Here is a 20,369-nt window from a genome sequence, read left to right on the forward strand (position 1 = left end):
AAGAACTAAGCTAAGCCAGTGCACCACAGCCATTAAGCCTGGACTCTATAGCCTAGGAGCTACAACTACTGAAGCTCACGTGGTCTGAAGCCCACACTCTGCAACAAGAGAAGCCACTGCAATGAGAAGCCCGTGCTTGTAACTAGAGAGGAGCCCCGGCTCACCATAACTAGAGAAAAGCCCGCACAGCAACGAGGACCCAACATACAGCACCCCCCACCCCAAAAAAACCCAACTGGGGGATGATTTGCAACACAAATGATTTACATACAAAGGGGATAATTTGAAATGATCAAACCAATAAATTATGCAAAGGATATGAATAGGAGATAACAGCAAAATTAAGGTAAAGAAACCCATGAAAAGCTGCGCAATCTTAATTATAATTTTAACAATGCAGATTAAAGTGAATAGACTAACACAACCTAAAAGGTTGACATAACCCCAAATTATCAAGGGCGTTGGAAAACAGCTCACCTCCTACATTCTGGCAAAGCCTTTTGGGGGAAACACTTGATAGTATTTGTCAACATTTTACATGTCCATACTATTGATCTAACAAATCTAATGCTTAGGAATCATTAGTTGCATTGTTATTGGATAAAGCAACAAAAACAAAAAAAACCCTCAAAACTGGAAATAACCTCTAAGAGTCCACAAATAAGGGTTTGGTTGAATAAACAAAATGAAAATGGAACGCTGTGCTCTGATACACAGGAAATGGTCGCAAAGAACAGTGATTAGTGGTGAGGAATGGAAATGAAGGATGATGCCAGAGGGAAAAATGCTGTCATTTTATATCCTTCTGGTCCATTTGTATTTTTTACCATAAGCATGTATTACCTTTACAGTTAAAACTCAAAAAATAAAGGTAAATTAGCACATGAGTGCAATTCCCTCAAAATAATCAATAGTATACAGTGATCCCTCGGTATGTACCGGGATACTGGTTTCAGGACACCCTGCAGATACCAAGATCCGTGGGTGCTCAAGTCATCAGATAAAAGAGTGGAGTACAGTCGGCTCTTCCTACTGGTGGGGTTGGCATCCACAGATTCATCCAACCACAGACCTGATTCCACAGATGTGGAGGATCTTTATATACCCTTTTCTATATAAAAGGGTACTCCGCCCTTTTATATAATGAACTCCAGCATCCGTGGATCTTGTTATCTGTGGGGCGTCCTGCAACCAGTCCCTTGTGGATACAGAGGGACCACTATAAAGTGAAAAGTGAGGTTTGCATCTGAAGAACAGCAGCCTAGGGAAGAACAAAATACAGGCTGTGGGGATCTGCCTCTGCCTCTGCGGCTGATTTGCTGCTGGGCACTGCGCAGGCTCCATCATCCCCTGGTGATGTCATCTCTAAAATGGGCAATGACACATCTCCCTTCCGGGTCATATTGAGGATGAAGGGACAGAATGTGCACAGCACAGCGCCTGAGGAGCAGGTGATAACCCGTTCCAGAACGAGTTCCCTGCTCTAAAGAGCATGGAGACAACTGGTGTCTTCTCAGCCGTTCGGAGACCACCTGGAACGACTTTGGTTACCCTTCTAGGGGAAAACGGCCTCGAAACTATAAGATGATGGATGTAAGCCCCAAACAAGAGGGTTGGTGGAAATGAGATGGGGCTATGAATATGTCTGACTCAGTATTTCAGAGCTGGAGAACTGGTAAGCTTTTCTAGTGCAGTGGTCCCCAACCTTTTTGGCACCAGGCACCAGTTTCGTGGAAGACAATTTTTCCACGGACTGGGGTAAGTGGATGGGAGGGATGGTTTGGGGATAATTTAAGCACTTTATTGTGGGCATTATTTCTATTATTATTACAGTAGCTCCACTTCAGATCATCAGGCACTAGATGCTGGAGGTTGGGGAGCCCCTGGAGGTTTGCATACTGGCCACAGGCCAAATCCAGTCTTCCACCTGGGCCTTCCCCAAACAGCCCTGCCCATTCATTTCTGTGTTATCCAAGGCTGCTTCCAGGCCACAGCAGCAGAGTTGGGTAGTTGCAACAATGACCATGTGGCCTGCAAAGCCAAAAATGTTTACTACTTGGCCCTCTACAGAAAAAATTTGCCAACCCAACCTAGCCTGATAACCTGATCTTTATGTGGCTATGGAAACTGAGGCCCAGAGGGTGAAATGACTTGCCTCTGTTAGTTTATGGCCTGGCTGGGACTAAAACCAGGTCTACTGACTTGCAGAACAGCATTTTTCCTATTCTGATCTGGTCCTAGTATTACCGTGAAAGGATTTTTTTCTTGACCTCAGCTTTAGCAGGACGCATTTTGCCCACCCATGCCAGATGCTGCCACTTTTAACTATGGACCACTCAGAAGAGAAATGTGCATGTGTGCTAAGTCGCTTCAATTATGTCTGACTCTGCGACCCCATGGACTGTAGCCCACCAGGCACCTCTGTCCAGGGGATTCTCCAGGCAAGAATATCAGAGTAGATTGCCATGCCCTCCTCCAGAAGTCTTCCCAACTCAGGGATTGAACCCATGTCTCTTATGTCTCCTGCACTGGCGGACGAGTTCTTTACCACCAGTGCCACCTGGCAAGCCCCAAAGAGAAGACGGGCACCTAAAATCAATGGGAAATTGACGAAAGATTCCATGTGTCAATATTATACTTTCCCATGATTTTTCAGGAAGACATGGTGCCCCACACTGTGGGAGGTAAAAGCGGAAATGTTCAGTGACTACTGGCGAATGGTTACGAATGTTCCTGTGACAGTGGGAAGGCATTAGCAGGATCAGCTGGGAGTTCCATAGACAGTACACATGTGGAAAATTGCAAGTTGTCTGGCCAAGCTATGAAGTTTTTTTTTTTGTTGTTGGAAACAATGAAGCTCTGGCACCAGGGAAAAGCTGGGTAGGTAAGACCAATGGCAGAGGGGAGGGACAGAATTAGGATGATGTTAATGAGATCACGACGGGGAAGCTGGGTGTATGGGACTGGTGGCGGGGGGTGTCCCAGATGTCCTCTCCAGAACAAAGGTGCTGACTGGCTGCAACACTGGGCACTGGCCTCTCCTGAGTTCCATGCGCTTTTCAGAGGAGGCAGCAACCTTGGTCTCTGCCTACTCAGGTGCATTGAGAGACTTTGGCCAGCCGAGGCTGACAGTCTGGCTCTGTGCTGCTCCAAATACTACATGTCCCACAGGTTGGCAGGGCACATGGTGGAGAAGGAAAAGCTCTCCTGACCAAACACCAACCTCGTGTCTGACACTGTGCCCTGACTCCCTGAGTTCATTCTGCTGACAGCCCTATGACATATTACAACCCCTATATTACAGATGTATAAAAAGAAAATCAGCAATTTAAGTCATCTGGTCACAGGTGCTAAAGATGGGATTCAACCCAGATGAGTCAGCCTCCAATTCCGTTTCCCACCACATCCCCTGCCTGGCTCCTCATTCCCCTTCCAATAATTACATCTCCATGCGGATGAACAGCCTGGTGAGGGAGTGAGCCCCTGCCACCAGAGGCTGAAGCAGAGGGGCTCTGCTCAGGGGCTGTGGGCAGCTGCTCCAGCTGCTGCAAAAGGCGCTAGTACTTACCTGCTTCTCCAGCTGTGCCTCCAGCTCGCTGATGAGCTCATCTTTGCCCTGCATGGCTTTCAGCAACTCTTGGTACTTCCGGTGCAGGCTGCCTGCTGAGTCCACATTCATCAGATTGGACAATTTCACCTTCTCTTCCATCACACCCACCTGGAAAGTACCAATTATATCATAGGGTGGGGATGCGATGCCACTGACATGGGATGGGATGCTTCCTGATGCCCCAGCTGTGACTCCAAGGCAGAGTTCTTACCCAGGGCAATGGGAGCCAATTAATTCAGTGACCATTTATGAAGCCTCATCTGGGAAAAAGAAGGAATTGACGAGGAAGGAATAGCCAGGTGTAGGGCCATCTAACTCTGGGGGCCCCAGTAAGGACAAGCTGGACAGGACAAAAAGTCCTGGAGAGGAAATGCTCCAACCTCACTGTGACAGACGCATTTGCTGCTCATTGAATTTTCAGGAACTTCCTAATACTTCTCAGCCATCTTATAGTTAGGTGGCCGTGGAAGTCATGAAGTCAATGGGTCGGAGTGGAACGATGCATTATTTCTGGGCTGAAGTATTTACGAGCTGGTGCACAAGCACCCAGCTCTCTTTCCCTGCCATGGCAACCAAGAAGACTGCATGTGCTAGCTGATTCAGCCGGAAGATGGGGAACTCTATTCACCTGGATCCCCAGATCACTGTGTGAAGCAGAATCCCTGGCTGACCCTCAGTAGAGGTATCATGAATGAGAACTAAATATGATAAACTGTGGACATGTCAGACTCCACAGGTTACCTCAGCATAACCCAGCCTATTTGGACTATGCCACGCATCTGCTCACTGCCCTAACCCTTACCTGAGATTCCTTCATGCCCATAGAAAGCCCCAGGCACCTTTATTTGTTCAGAAGGTCTAACACATGACTGCTGGTTTTCCTCGTCCCAGTAAGAAGCAGGTCTCTCTGGGGCAGACAACATCGGTGTGATGTGTCCATGAGTGTCCATGGGAAGGGTCAGGAAAGGTCATTCTCCCTGCACACTCCCACCATCTCCTCCCCATTACCTGGGTCTCCGCGTTCTCTGCTCTCTGCTCTGCGTCCAGCAGCCTCTGCTCCAGCTCCTGCATCTGCTCAGCCAGAGAGAAAACGAGATATAACTGCGGCGTCCCTGCTATGAACATGGCATCAAGGCAACACACGTGAATTCTGCAGACGCTACACACAGGCCGGCTTAAACTACTCCTTGCAAGAGGCTCAAGAATATCAGGGTAAAGATGTCCATGGCAGCCCTGGTTGTTGTTCCGTCACTCAGTTGTGTCTGACGCTTTGCAACCCTATGGACTGCAGCATGCCAGGCTTCCCTGTCCTTCAGTATCTCCCAGACTTTGCTCAAATTCATGTCTGTTGAGTCGGTGATGCTATCTCACCATCTCATCCTTCGCAGCCCTCTTTTCCTTTTGCCTTCAACCTTTCCCAGCATCAGGGTCTTTTTCAATGAGTCAGCTCTTCACACCAGGTGGTCAAAGTACTGGAGCTTCAGCTTCAGCATCAGTCCTTCCAATAAATATTCAGGGTTGATTTCCTTTAGGATTGACTCATTTGATCTCCTTGCTGTCCAAAGGACTCTCAAGAGTCTTCTCCAGCACCACAGTTCGAAAGCACCAATTCTTAGGTGTTCAGCCTTCTTTATGGTCCAACTCTCACATCTTACATGACTACTGGAAAAACCATAGCTTTGACTGGATGGACCTTTGTTGGCAAAATGCTGTCTCTGCTTTTTAATACACTGTCTAGTTTTGTCATAGCTTTCCTTCCAAGGATCAAATATCTTTTAATTTCATGGCTGCAGTCACCATCTGCAATGATTTTGGAGCCCAAGAAAATAAAATCTGCCACTGTTTCTACTTTTTCCCCATCTGTTTGCCATGAAGTGATGGGACCAGATGCCATGATCTTTGTTTTTTGAATGTTGAGTGTTAAGCCATCTTTTTCACTCTCCTGTTTCACCCTCAGGTAGCCCTGAAGCCTGGGGCAGGTAAGGAGCCCAGAGGTGCTGTCCTCTCTACGGTGAGTGAGAAAACTTGAGGTCTTTCTCCCTCTGGGGGCCACGGGAAGGGGCAGCAGTGCCACCATCTCTTCCTGGGGCGTCCTCGCCCAACTCTTGCCTTCAGGCTCCTCTCCCAGGCCGTCCTCCCCACAGCAGCGGGCTGCAGGCAGTGCCCCGCCACTGCTCGCTACGTGTCTGACATGGACCCTGCTCCCACGTGAGCCCCCATCATCAGGATGAGGATGTTCCCTCCCACTGGGAACGGCTCAATGGCTGGGGACAAATACTTACTCTCCTTCTCTCAGGATGCCTCTGACTGCAAATGGCATTCATGGATATCCCCTTCTTGATTGTTTTAATCTTAAATAGAAGTTTAAGACACATTTCTTAAAAATTCTTTCTTGCTTCCCGTAGAGGTCTGAGGATCACAGCAATTCTTGAATCTCATGCCAACTGGCCCAAGGAAAGGGACCAATGCTCTTACACCCAGAAGCTCATCAGGGAACAGATCTAAGCTAAAGCCTAAGGAGCAGCTCAGGAGCAGTGGGGGCATCTCTGCCACTTCTCAAGCTTACAGCCTACCGAGTGGAGTGGATTTCAGCTCCCACCATCCCCCTGGTCAGGGCTCAGAGGGCACTGCCAAAACCACACGCCATCACATAAAGGCCCTGCGGAAGCACAGCACAGTCACACATTCCATTCTCCAACCAGACGCCAGGGCCTAGTTGAGTCAACTCCTGCTTCCCCTACCATGCCTTGTCTCAGGGCAACAGGTCTGCAGGAAAACCATACTAGAGGCGTCATGTCCCAGGTGTGTCCTCCGTGCGACTGGACAGGCCTCACGTCCCAAGCACTGGTCCAGTCCTCGCCCACCTTATCTCTGCAGATTTGGCCTTTTCTCTGGCTACTCAACTTTCTGCATCTAGCATGGACCCTGGCTCGATATTTACCAGTGAACTGAGCAATTAATTTTCTCTCTTTCCCAATCTCTCTTCTGCCTAGGTGAAATTCTGCCTTCAGGCTTTGATTGAAGGATGGAAAAGAAAAGAAGTCCCCCGGTCTGGTGCCAGGCAGTGAAAGGAGGGTTACCCAGGAGCGGTTCAAGTTAGAGAGCCTGGAGAAACTGCTCTCAGGACCACCTTCCCTCATCCATTTTTTCCTCCTTGGAGTTGGGGAGAGACAGATGTTTTAAGTACATGTTCCCTTTGAAAGGACAGAGGATACCAAATAAAACCTCAAGATTTACGACCCAGGGGACAAAAATGCTCCCTGGGTTCCCAACAGACAGGACCATCTTTGATAAGCATTCCTGTGCTCAGTCCAAGGATGTCTGCATCTCCTCTTTCCTTCCTCTCCTGGGTTTAATAATCATGATGGAACCTCTTGACTCAAGCCTGAGACACTGGGTTTGTTCTGGCCAGACTTAGGCATCAATTATAGCCAGATGGCCTTTCCAAAATCAAACAGTCCTTGGGACATCGTAGCTACAGGGGAGGTAACAGCATAGAATAAACCAATATTATGGTGATAGGCATGGTTGCATAGTGCAAAAAAACATTCTACTTGGTGGAGGGGTGGGGTGGTGGTTGACACATAACCCAGTGACCACGTTAGTACTATATAACCCTTCCCCCTTGGGCACCAGAACTGACTCTTCCAGGAGCAAATCAGGTTCTCTCTCCCCAGAAAGCCGAAATGTGGGATTAAGAGGCCAGAGATGAGAGTCAGGGGACTGCACCAGAGATCATGCACAAACTTTACCAAGTCATGATTATCAGGTAAGTCCTTCAGTTCTGTGATATGTCCCAAGACCTTCCCAATAAATGCCCTATTTAAGCTAGCCAGGGTTGAAATTTCTGCCCACATCAGGAACACCTCTAACTAATACAATTACTAGGAGCATTTAATTTTTAAGAACACAATGAAACACTGATTGGGAAGGCTTTAGATTCTTGACAAGTTTCCTAGATTCACCTTCATTTAGATCTGACATCTGCTCTGTAGCTCAGAAGACATATGATTTCCATAAGAAATGATCACTCATATCCGTGACCTTACACAGTAAAGAAACCATGGTAGAGGGAAGAAGAAGATGCATTTGAGTCTTCCCTCCCACTTGGGCATTTCCATTTGGGTCAAGAGTGATCAATGACATGGGTCAGAGCCATAAATCACTCTGTTATTAACGATGTCTGAGCATTCTACCCCCTAAATTTTTAATGTCAGATATCCTTTAGGGTAAGCTATCACTGAAGCAGATGGGAAGGAAGGCGCCCCTGGGAACCTAGGGTCTTCTCCCAGCCTTGGCCTGACTGCCACGTGGTCCTCCTCACCACCCACCCTCCAGCCATTTTTATCTCCTAGGCAAGGGCACTTGAGACTCAAAGCTAAAAGCAGTCTGTATTCACCTTTATGCTGGGGCACTCTCTTGTCTCTAAAACAAATTTCTGAACATTGAAACCATTTGGCACATCCGGTAGTTTTTTAAAAGAGAAGAGTATAAAAGACCATCTATGTATCCATGACTGTGCTCCAACAATTACCAACATCCTGCCATCCTTGTCTGAAGAGAATATCTTTAACATCATGTTTCCCTCCATTTTTATGAAAACGCATTTTCTCCATTGCTACAGGAACACTCCCAACTGTGCCTATACCTGAGTGTCGATTTTGGAGTTTTCAAACTCTTAATTCCAGGATCGACACAATTCATGACGGCAGATTGTCCCCTGCACTCACTCAAAGGGCCACACTGGGAGATCTGAAAAGGTGATACAGGCAGGCCCCCTTATTTGGGTTCTGTTTCTCCTTTCAGAGGGTTCCCTAGGACTGAGTCCTCAGCTATCCTTTTAGTCTGGGTGACACGCTAGCCAAGGTGGCGTCAGGTTTGGGCGGCTGGCTTTTAGGCAGGATCCACTTTCACCAGCTTCGACTTACACATGAGACTCGTAAGCCATCCTAGAATGGGCTGCAGTGACCTGATGAAAGGTTCTTGGCACTAACCTGGTATTTAATCCCCATGTCCACAGCTCCTTTTGGTGCTGTGAAATACTGGCCCCAAGGCAGCAGGCACCCTCCTGTGCTCCCAGGACAGACCTGCGTGCTGAGCAGTGGTTCAAGCCCGGAGCCTCGCCAGGCTGATCTCAGCTATCCCTCTGAAAAGGCTCAACATTCTTACCATTGCATCACACCCTCTGAAGAGAATGGTACCGGTAAGCAATAAGGCTCTGGAGCCCGGCTGGCCCCACCACAGTGTGACTTATAAATTCCTTAACCTCTCTGAGCCTCAGTTTTCTCACCAGTAGAAAAAACAGTAACGAATGTCCACCTCCTAGGGTTGTGGTGAAGATCACAGGAGATGCCTCACAGCCAGCTCACGTGCATAACCTGGCACTTCCCGAGCAGTTTGCAGATATAAGCTACTTGCTGGATTTTCACAACCAAAGATGGGGCTTAGGACCAGGCAGACCAGTTTCCCTGGGACAGTCCTGTGGTCACCTGTCCTCCAGAATAATGAGTAATAGAGCCTTCCTTTCTCTCTCCAAAGTCTCCTGGTTTACATGGTAAATTACCTGGTCATGCTGCTTATGATCCATCTACAGAAAGAAAGGCTTTAAGTCAGGGCTATTAGCCTACAGAGCATTGTGTAAGACCTACCATGTTGTGGGCATTTAGCCAACACAGATATATCTAAACAAGGCCACTTGTATGTGTCTGGCACTGGCTAAAGCACTTTCAATGTATCAACTCATTCCATCTTCATCCCAATCCTAGGAGGCAGGTCTTGTTATTATCCCTGTTGTACATATAAACTGACGCAGAGGGATAAGGCAATTTGCCTAAGGTCACACAGCCAGGAGGCAGAGCCAGGATTCAAACTCCAGAGGACTGGCTTAGTCTATTATACCCTTAGCTACCGCTGCCCTCACATCCATATTTCACGTCCTGCAAAAACCCAGACTCCAAAATGCAATCCCCGATTCTCAGCTTCTCCTGAAAACTCAGGAGACCTGGACACGCGACAATTACCTTTTCTTCTGGCGACACCTGGCTTCCTCCTCTAGCTATATAGCACATTCCTTGAATCCTCCCCAGAACCCTCCCACTGAGTTCATAGAAGCTTAGTTAACTTCTGCATTCATAGAAAATTAGTTAAGCCTTTGAAATTACAACCCCCAGTGCTAGCTATTAAATGGTTCTAACTCTGTTGTCATCAAAGACCTTGATTCTCAGCTTTTTGTTTTTTAATATCAAATCCTGTGTTCAACTGAAATCATATTCTTATTCCCATATATATAAAACACACAACTGTGGGGCTGCCCTGGTGTCCGAGTGCAGAAGAGGCAGGAAAGAAGGGACTCCTAAGTCTTGTCTGTGGGTCCAATGGCCCCACCCAGCCCAAAAGTCCCTCTGAGGCGCACAGGGCTCAAGGCTAGAAGGATGGCTGAATGGGGCCCAGGACATGTTCAGGGCAGGAGTTTGTGGCAGTAGATTTCACACCCTCAGGGGCACAGTCATCCACACGGATCTTGTTACAGATCCCTGCATTGTGCCCACAGAGGTTTTTATTTAGCACGTCTGAGGCATGAACCCAGGAATGTGCTTGAAAAGAAAACCCCAGGTGATCCTGATGTGGGTGGTCCACAGACCACTCTCTGAAAAACGCTAGACCAGCTACAGAATGCAAAGCAAAGCTAACTGACTCCTTTGGGGATGCAAACATCCCAGGGCCAAGCCCCCATCAGTACAGGACTCTTCTCAAATGACTTTATAGGAGTACAAAGCTCTAGCAAGACTACAGTTCCTGGGAAATATTATAGTGGGCCTTATTAAAAAATGGGGGTTAGGAGAATAAAAAAAATTCTCTACACTCACACGCACATGCATGCACACCCTTAAACATAGTGAATAAAAGTTCTAGAAGGCAAATCGGATCTATCAGCAAGGAGATCTGCTAAGGCTGATTCTGTGATGACTTTATGCAGACTTTATTTCCAACTAGTCCTAATTAGCCCTAGTGTTCTCCTTTTATATAACAGTACCGGCCTTCTCACAAATTCTGAAGTATATAAGGATGTTTTTCTGGGTTCTGTGAACTATCTTGCTCTGTCAAGCTGGTGCCTAAACTGAATCGCTGCCTCTGTATAATCCTTGGTCAGAGTGGGGAAGAGCAATAGTCATTGTTCCTTTGTTTAAGGGACTGAACGGAACCATTGATACACTCAAAAAAAAAAAAAAAATCCTGAAGTACAAATTTTTGGTATATAAATATAAAACTGAGTTACTGTATTTCAAAACCTTGGCTGGAGAAACCAGTAAGGGATTCTAGAAAAAGAGGAAGTGCGTACAGACCCACCAGAACAGGCCTCAGGAAGACCTGCCTCGGTTAAAAATATTCAAGCTAAAAAATGTGGGATATTTTATTACATAAAGTCCTCTCTTTAACAGATCCACTCAAATCCCCTTTGGAAGCAGAGAGGGAGTAAATAAACAAAAAAATGTTAAACTCGTTTTAGTCCTCATATTGATGCCATGTACTCATCATGATAATTCCTACGAAGCTCTATTGCAGATAGATGCCATCCTCCCACTTTTCTGAAGGGAAAACTGAGGCACAAGGTTGGCAAGAATGAACAAAGTCCAAGGGACTTTTAACACATCCAGCTCTTAGGACAGCATCAACTTTTAGATTGATCTAGGCTTCCCTGGTGGCTCAGAGGGTAAAGGGTCTGCCTGCAATACGGGAGACTTGGGTTCAATCCCTGGGTTGGGAAGATCCCCTGGAGAAGGAAATGAAACCCACTCCAATATTCTTGCCTGGGAAATCCCACGGAAGGAGGAGCCTGGTAGGCTACAGTCCACAGGGTCGCAAAGAGTCGGATACGACTGAGTGATGACTTCACTTCACTTCACTTTAGATTGATCAGATTAGCTGTGACTTCTTCAACACAACCAAGAGAGCCGGAAAAACGGCTCCCGGAAGCAGAACAAGACGCGACCTCCAAAACATGAGCCATTCTCTCGACTCCTGTGCCAGACGGAAAGTGAGTCCACAGTTCACCTGGCCCCCGGGATGGGTGGCCCTGGCAAGGGCACAGCAGACCGTGAGAGGCGTCCCAGCAGAAACAAGGTCTAGACCTGTCTCCCCTCCTCCCGTCTCCCCTCCTCCCGCTCCCTCCCCTCTCTCACCCTTCAGTTCAGTTCAGTCCTCACTCTGACTTTTTGCAACCCCATGAACCGCCGCACGCCAGGCCTCCCTGTTCATCACCAACTCCCGGAGTCCACCCAAACTCACGTCCATCGAGTCAGTGATGCTATCCAGCCATCTCATCCTCTGTCGTCTCCTTCTCCTCCTGCCCTCAATCTTTCCCAGCATCAGGGTCTTTTCAAATGAGTCAGCTCTTCATATCAGGTGGCCAAAGGATTGGAGTTTCAGCTTCAGCATCAGTCCTTCCAGTGGACACCCAGGACTGATCTCCTTTAGGATGGACTGGTTGAATCTCCTTGCAGTCCAAGGGACTCTCAAGAGTCTTCTCCAACACCACAGTTCAAAAGCATCAATTCTTCGGCGCTCAGCTTTCTTTATAGTCCAACTCTCACATCCATACATGACCACTGGAAAAACCATAGCCTTGACTAGACAGACCTTTGTTAGCAAAGTAATGTCTCTGCTTTTTAATATGCTGTCTAGGTTGTTCGTAACTTTCCTTCCAAGGAGTAAGTGTCTTTTAATTTCATGGCTGCAGTTACCATCTGCAGTGATTTTGGAGCCCAAAAAATAGGTGAGGAATTATCTGGCAGCCTTGACATTTTTTCTTTTTTAAAAAAATTTGGTTTTCAGCACAACGATTTCATGTGTCAAATGACAATTCTGAAAGAGGGAGTCAGGTATGAGCAGGCTGTGTGATGGGGAAGAAGGAGGGCTCCTTCCCAAGCCTTAGCAGCCAGCGGGTGGCATCTGATCACAGGCAGGGCCCGTCCCCTGGGAGACACGCAGGCTCGGCTTGCCCTGCACCACTGCCAGCGGCGAGTGAGTGGCCATCAGTCATCCAGGCAGTGCCATCTCCACGAGCGGGCGGGCTAGTGGGCTAACTGTGTGGAACAGTGGCAGTGGAGGGGGCAGGCAGGTGAGGGGGTGGCGCAAAGGGACCCGGCTGACCTGGCTCACCTCGGTGCAGGTGGGTGCTGATGATAACTAAGAAGTAAGTTCTGGGAGCAGGGACAGGGATGGCGACCAGGGCCCAGCCCCAGCAGGAGCTCTCCTGAGAAATCTGGGTCATCTCTTCCTAGGACCTGAAACTTACCTTGATGTACTGGGGAAAACCTCTAATGAATTGCAGAATCTGGCCTACTGGTTTGGGGAATGACAGCAGATGACAAGAGCGGCCCCGACATTGAGCAACGCGGTATTTATGGCCTTAAGGTTTCCTGCCAAGAGGTCCGATGTCAGGCTAATGCCCTAACCCTGCTCAAGTCTTCCAGCCCATGATTCCTAGTCAAGATTTCTTTCTCTCCCTTCTCCACTCCTATACCCCCAGGCTCTTCTGCCCTGAGTCTAAATACTTCTCCTTTCTTTACTCAAGTCCCACCCTGAGCCCCCAAGGTCTTATGGGAGAGCGTTCTGGTTGCTTAGATGATAAGTATTGGTACTTAGAGAGCATTCTGGTTACTTAGCAAATACAGTCTGGAAGAAAAGAAAGGGCTGATATTATACTCTGTTGGCCAAAGGGTTCGTTTGGGTTTTTCCGCAAGATCTTATGGAAAATGCTGAGTGAACTTTTTAGCCAACCCAATAGAAGTTCAACCTCCCCAGATCCAAGGGGCTGTGGAAAAAGAACATGTTTATTTATAATGTGTTTAAGGCCACTGGGGAATAGGGGAGGAAAGCATTTAAGAACGCTTTATTTTTCTATCATGAAATGTTTCAGGCCAACAGAAACGTATAGACAATAATTTAAAAAAAAACACGTATCCACTATTCATCTTTGTCAAATCTTAATTTTTGTCAGATCTGCTTCTGACTTTTTATGAAATAAACCTCTACAGACAGCTGACGCTTCCAGTGTTCCTCTCTCCAGTGTTACTCCTCTCCTTTGTACGTATGTACCCTACACTTGACTATGTTTACATTTTTACCTCATTTGTAAACACCCCTCAACAACAGACATTACTGTTTTGTGCAAGTTTAATACTTTATATAAACTGTAGTTTTGTATACATATTCTTCTGATCCTTTTTGTTCAGTGTTGGTTTTTGAGATTTGTTGATCTTAAACATATAGCTTTACTTGACTCATTTTTAACTGCAATGTAGTATTCCATTGCACAAATGCACTCAACATAGTTACCCAATCACGTTGATAAACATTTAGAATATTTTCAACTTTTCATGCATCAATGCTGCAATAGACATTCTTGTATAGGTCTATTTATGACCAATATATTTGGATTCCTTATTTTTTTTAATTGAAGTATAGTTGGTTACAATGTTGTATATGGATTTATTTCTACTGCTGCATTTTGTGCTTTGTATTTACTCCTTATTTTCTATATTCCTGTTTCTCTTCCCTGCCTGGATTTAATAGATTTTATTCCATTTCCAGTAGCTACTCTCCTGATTGGAAAGTCATACATTCTATTTGTTATTTCTATTATTCTAGACACAGATGACATCACCCTTGTGGCAGAAAGTGAAGAGGAACTAAAGAGCCTCTTAATGAAAGTGAAAGAAGAGAGTGAAGAAGTTGGCTTAAAACTCAACATTCAAAAAACTAAGATTGTGGCATCCAGTCCCATCACTCTATGGCAAATAGATGGAGAAATAATGGAAACAGTGACAGACTTTATTTTCTTGGGCTCCAAAATCACTGCAGATGGTAACTGCAGCCATGAAATTAAAAGACGCTTGCTCCTTGGAAAAAAAGTTATGATCAACTTAGAATATTAAAAATAGAGACATTACTTTGCCAACAAAGTGTGTCTAGTCAAAGCTATGTTTTTTCCAGTAGTCATGTATGGATGTGAGAGTTGGACTATAAAGAAAGCTGAGCGCCGAAGAATTGATGCTTTCGACCTGTAGTGTTGGGAAAAGACTGTAGTGTTGAGAGTCCCCTGGACTGCAAAGAGATCAAACCAGTCAATCCTAAAGGAAATCAGTCCTGAATATTCATTGGAAGGACGGATGCTGAAGCTGAAACTCCAATACTTTGGCCACCTGATGCAAAGAACTGACTCATTGGAAAACATCCTGATGCTGGGAAAGATTGAAGGCAGGAGAAGGGGATGACAGAGGATGAGATGGTTGGCTGGCATCACTGACTTGATGGACATGAGTTTGAGCAAGCTCCGGGAGTTGGTGATGGACAGGGAGGCCTAGTGTAGTGCAGTCCATGGGGTCGCAGAGTCAGACATGACTGAGCGACTGAAGTGACTGAGACTTAAAGACTTCTATTTGTTTCCCACATTCTCTTCTCCCCCTATTTGTCATATAGGTAGAAGCTCTGACTTTTAACAGAGCACATGGTTATCTAGAATAAAGACTACACTTTCCAATCTTCTCCGTGGCGGGATATAACCACATGAATAAGTGGCCAATGGGATGTGAGTGGAAGGAATGAAGGCAGCCTTTGGGTCATGCTCTCAAAGGGAAGGGACCGGAATGTGGTCATGAGGGTGAACCACCTTCAAACATGCGCAGGCCTCCCCGCAGAGCTAGGCTGCTTATGTCTGGAATGTCACATGAAAAGGAATGGATTTTTTAAACACATGTACTGCCTGGCTCATCCTGTTTCCTAAATCTCAGGCTTCAGGTCTTTCATCAACTTTGGAAACTTTAAAGGCATTATCTCTTGAAGTCATGCCTCTCTTCTCCACTTCTGGAATCTTCAAAAAGGATCTTGTCATTCTGGCATCCACGTCTTAGCCTGTGTCTTCATCTCTCTGCATTGCCCTCGAGTCTGGGTTATGTCCTCAGGCCCATCTTTCCATTCCTGAGGCCTGTCTCGCGTGGCGCCTTATCTGATGTTAATCTAGCCACTGAGTATTTCATTTCGGTGCAAATATTTTCCATGTCTAGCAGTCCTATTTGGTTCTCTTTCTGATCTTTTTGGATGATGTCCTGTCCTCGTCTTATATTTTCAATCACTTTATTATGTCTTCAATAGTTTTATTTTGGGGAGGGCGGGGGCACACTGACTGGCTTGTGGGATCTTAGTTCCCCAAGCAGGGACTGAACCTGGGTCCTCAGAAGTGAAAGTATGGAATCCTAACCACTGGCTGCCAGGGAATTCCCTCAAGTAGTTTTGAATTCATGGACTTTATAGTGTCTTGCCCACAGTTCTTAGAACAGTTGGAACAACAGTTACTAGAAATTCTTGGGGGGCGGAATTGAGTCCAGTCTGTTGCACACATGGACTCTCACTCACTGTGGGCTATTCTCTCAAGTATTCAGTCACTGTGGATCACATATTCGTTTTCACTAAGGACTTTCCTTTTTCCTGTGTAGGTAGACATTTGTGTCCTTGCCTGAGAGGTAAAGGGACTTGCCCTCAGTCACAAAGCTAGAAAGTGGCAGAGCCAGGTAGTCTGGCTCCAAAGCCTGGGTCCTTGTCACCAGCAAGCAGGCTGCCTTCCACAGTTCACACTCTTAACAGAGGGTGAGCAGCAGGGTGGGGATATCCATTCTCCTCTCCTAAAATATCGCGGGGACCTTCAAGATGGCAGAGCAGTAAGATGTGGTGATCACCTTCCTCCCCACAAATACATCAAAAATACATCCACATGTGGAACAACTCTCCTAAAATATCTTCTTTCTCTGAGAGAAAGAAGTATTACTTCTTTCTGAGTAATACTTCTGGGAAAGAAGTATTAGGGGAATAATAGAACCTCCACTGCAGACACCCATGACTCAAGAAGTGATCCAAGACCAAGGAGATTTGTAGCATTTCTTTGGTGTGTTACAGGGAGAAGCAGAGTCGGAAAGAATGCCAGATGACAGATTAGTAAACTGCTTAGATTTTGATCTTTGAAAAAAAAAAAACTACCTGGGTTTTATTTTATGAGTGTGGGAAGCACCTTATTAAAAGTTCACCTTCCTTGTATTACTAGTTTTGATTTGCATTTCTCTACTAATGAGCAATTTGAGCATCTTTTCATGTGTTTATTAGTTGTCTGTATGTCTTCTTTCGGAGAAGGCAATGGCACCCCACTCAGTACTCTTGCCTGGAAAATCCCATGGATGGAGGAGCCTGGTAGGCTGCAGTCCATGGGGTTGCTAAGAGTTGGACAGGACTGAGTAACTTCACTTTCACTTTTCACTTTCATGCACTGGAGAAGGAAATGGCAACCCACTCCAGTGTTCTTGCCTGGAGAATCCTAGGGACAGGGGAGCCTGGTGGGCTGCCGTCTATGGGGTCGCACAGTCGGACACGACTGAGGCGACAGCAGCAGCAGCAGCAGCATGTCTTCTTTGGAGAAATGTCTGTTTAGGTCTTCTGCCCACTTTTTGATTGGGTTGTTTTTCTGGTGTTGAGCTGTATGAGCTGCCTTCGTATTTTGGAGAGGGGTGGGATAGGGTAGGAAGTGGTAGGGAGGTTCAAGAGGGAAAGTGAAAGTCACTCAGTCGTGTTCGACTCTTTGTGACCCCATGGACTGTAGTCCATGGAATTCTCCAGGCCAGGATACTGGAGTGGGTGGCCTTTCCCTTCTCCAGGGGATCTTCCCAACCCAGGGACCGAACCCAGGTCTCCCGCATTGCAGGCGGATTCTTTACCAGCTGAGCCAAAAGGGAAGCCCAAGAATACTACAGTGGGTAGCCTATCCCTTCTCCAGTGGATCTTCCCGATTGTCATTTAACCGGGGTCTCCTGCATTGCAGGCAAATTCTTTACCAACTGAGCTATTGGAGAAGCCCTTTCAAAAGGGAGGGGACACATGTATACCTATGGTTGATTCATGTTGATGTATGGCAGAAACCAACACAATATTGTAAAGCAATTATCTTCCAATTAGAAATAAAATTTTTTAAAAAGTTCACCGTACTGCAACAGGTACTAAATAAGCCCTAGAGATCAAATCCACAGTATAATGAATATAGACAACAATATTGTACCCTAGGGCTTCCCTGGGGGCTCAAATGGTAAAGAATCCACCTGCAATGCAGGAGACCTGGGTTAGGTCCCTGGGTTGGGAAGATCCCCTGGAGAAGGGAATGGCTACCCACTCCAGTATTCTTGCCTGGAAAATTCCATGGACAGAGGAGCCTGGCAGGCTACAATCCATGGGGTCTCAAAGAGTTGGACATGACTGAGTGACTAACACTTTCACTTTTCATTGTGCTATAATCATCAAACTTGCTGAGACTAGAATGTAATTATTCCAACCACTAAAATGATAATTATGTAATATGATAGACAAGCTAATTATTGCTGCAATGGTGATCATATTATAATATATAAATGGATCAAATTAACATGTTGTACACCTTGAATTACACAATGTTATATGTCAAATATATTACAATCAATCAACCAATCAATCAAACCTCTAAAAAACAAAAAATGAAAAGAAAGTTGGCCTTCCCCAACTCTCCTCTCTGACAGTGATTTCTTCAGGGACCTTAGAGACTACCTGCTCCCCAGGACTCACCTTGTCGGCCAGCAGCTCTCTGATCTTGCTGGCCTGCAGTCGGAACCGGAAAAGCTGGGTTTCTAGGGCCAAGCAGCGCTTCTGCCAGTCCACACTGGCCCGCGTCTCCACCGTGAGTTCTGCCATGATGGGAGCACCTTGTGGAGATTCCAGGGAGCCCTGAGGACCAGCATACAGAGAGGGGAAAAGATAAGTGTGTGAGGAGGAGTTCGGTGGGGAAAGGAGGAGATCGACAGAAAGCAGAGGAAACAGGGTGGGGAAGGTAAGTGAGCCTGGCTCTCCCTCTGTCCCATGGGCAAGTTCTGAGCTCAGCTGGTCCTGTTTCATCATATGGCAGCTGTGCAGCCTCAGAAAAATCACAAAACCTGAGAAACCGCAAGGAGAACCTTGTCTCACTGTTACAGAAGTGAAAAGCAGGGCTCACTGGTTTTTCATTCAATTATCCATTTAACAAAAATGTGTTCATTACAAATATTCAGTGCCAGACACTGTTCTAGACATTGGAGATGCAAAGGGAAATGAAAGAGGTCCCCGTGTCTTTTCAAACAACTCTTTGGAAAAGTCTAATTGCAAAATTACAATGTAGTCACAATTACTAATCAATATGCAAATAAGAGGAAGCAGAGAAATGGAGTGGACTGTGCTAGGGGGAGGGTGTTGAGGGAAAGCTTAAACTGGGTAGCAGATTCATCCATGATCACAAGGCTAACTGGAGATAGAACTGTGATTCCCAGCTGGGTACTGATTTTTTACAACAATAAAGATTTCAGATGGGGAAAAAAAAATGGAACGAAAATGTAATCTTCAAATTTCCTTGACAAGTTTCTATTCAGTTGGGATTTCATATGTTGTCATCAAATCATCCTGTTTTGGAACAGATTCCCACTTTCCTTTAAGTTATAAAATGCAAACCAGAAAATTGGTAGGTATTTTTCTATAGCCTCTGGAGGAAACCGTGGGCTTCCCAGGTAGCTCAGCTGTAAAGAACCCACCTGCCAATGCAGGAGACACAGGAGACACGGGTTCGATCCCTGGGTTGGGAAGATCCCCTGAAGGAAGAAATGGCAACCCATTCCAGTATTCTTGCCATGGAAAATCCCATGGACAGAGGAGCCTAGCGGATCATTCCATAGGGTCGCAAAGAGTTGGACACAACTGAGTGACTAAGCATGCACACACACTGGAGGAAACCACAAATCTTTAGAATACATTCCAGACAGATGCAGAACAAGCCAAGCAGACACCTATAATATCCCCAGCCAGGGGAATTTACCCAGATGTCTCCTGAAGAGAAACAAACCTGGGTTAGGGATGAGAAAATGAAGAAGAAGAATGTGTATATGTGCATGAGAAGGGAGATATAGATGCAGAGGGGGAACAGAGCAGAGAAGGGCTGGAAGACACATCCATCACTAGGACTTTTTAAATCCCCTTTCTAGGGTGCTTTCCACTCCAGTACTCTTGCCTGGAAAATCCCATGGACAGAGGAGCCTGGTAGGCTGCAGTAAGTGGTGTCGCTAAGAGTCGGACACGACTGAGTGACTTCACTTTCACTTTTCCCTTTCATGCATTGGAGAAAGAAATGGCAACCCACTCCAGTATTCTTGCCTGGAGAATCCCAGGGACAGGGGAGCCTAGTGGGCTGCTGTCTATGGGGTCAAACAGAGTCGGACATGACTGAAGCAACTTAGCAGCAGTAGGGTGCTTTTAATAATTATGCTTGACAATAAGCATAAATTTGGTCTGTCCTAAACCATGACATATGGTCTCCCTACTATCAGGTGATTTTAAAGAATGATTGTTAATTTTCTAGGTTGATACTTTTTTTTTCATTAAAAAACTGGGGGCAGTATTGGAAATAAAAGCAAAAATAAACAAATGGGACCTAATTAAAATTAAGAACTTCTACACAACAAAGGCAACTATTAGCAAGGTGAAAAGGCAGCCTTCAGAATGGGAGAAAATAATAGCAAATGAAGCAACTGACAAACAACTAATCTCAAAAATATACAAGCAACTCCTACAGCTCAACTCCAGAAAAATAAATGACCCAATCAAAAAATGGGCCAAAGAACTAAATAGACATTTCTCCAAAGAAGACATACAGATGGCTAACAAACACATG

General features: G+C 46.0%; 1 protein-coding gene across 2 annotated transcripts in view; it reads right to left on the bottom strand.

Moving 5' to 3' along the window:
- The window catches only part of PLEKHH1 (pleckstrin homology domain containing, family H (with MyTH4 domain) member 1), a 59,000-nt gene that overhangs the window by 25,916 nt on the left and 12,715 nt on the right, over nucleotides 1-20,369 (bottom strand). For both annotated transcript variants that reach the window (XM_010846719.1, XM_010846718.1), the window contains 3 exons: nucleotides 18,245-18,403; nucleotides 4,619-4,681; nucleotides 3,569-3,718 (listed from right to left, as the gene is read on the bottom strand). In XM_010846719.1, the coding sequence (XP_010845021.1) occupies nucleotides 3,569-3,718; nucleotides 4,619-4,681; nucleotides 18,245-18,370 (339 nt within the window). In that variant the 5' untranslated portion in view covers nucleotides 18,371-18,403. The remainder of the gene's footprint in view (nucleotides 1-3,568; nucleotides 3,719-4,618; nucleotides 4,682-18,244; nucleotides 18,404-20,369) is intronic.

The sequence above is a fragment of the Bison bison genome, unplaced genomic scaffold (genome assembly GCF_000754665.1).
Source record: "Bison bison bison isolate TAMUID 2011002044 unplaced genomic scaffold, Bison_UMD1.0 scf7180017864239, whole genome shotgun sequence".
NCBI classification, from domain to species: domain Eukaryota; kingdom Metazoa; phylum Chordata; class Mammalia; order Artiodactyla; family Bovidae; genus Bison; species Bison bison.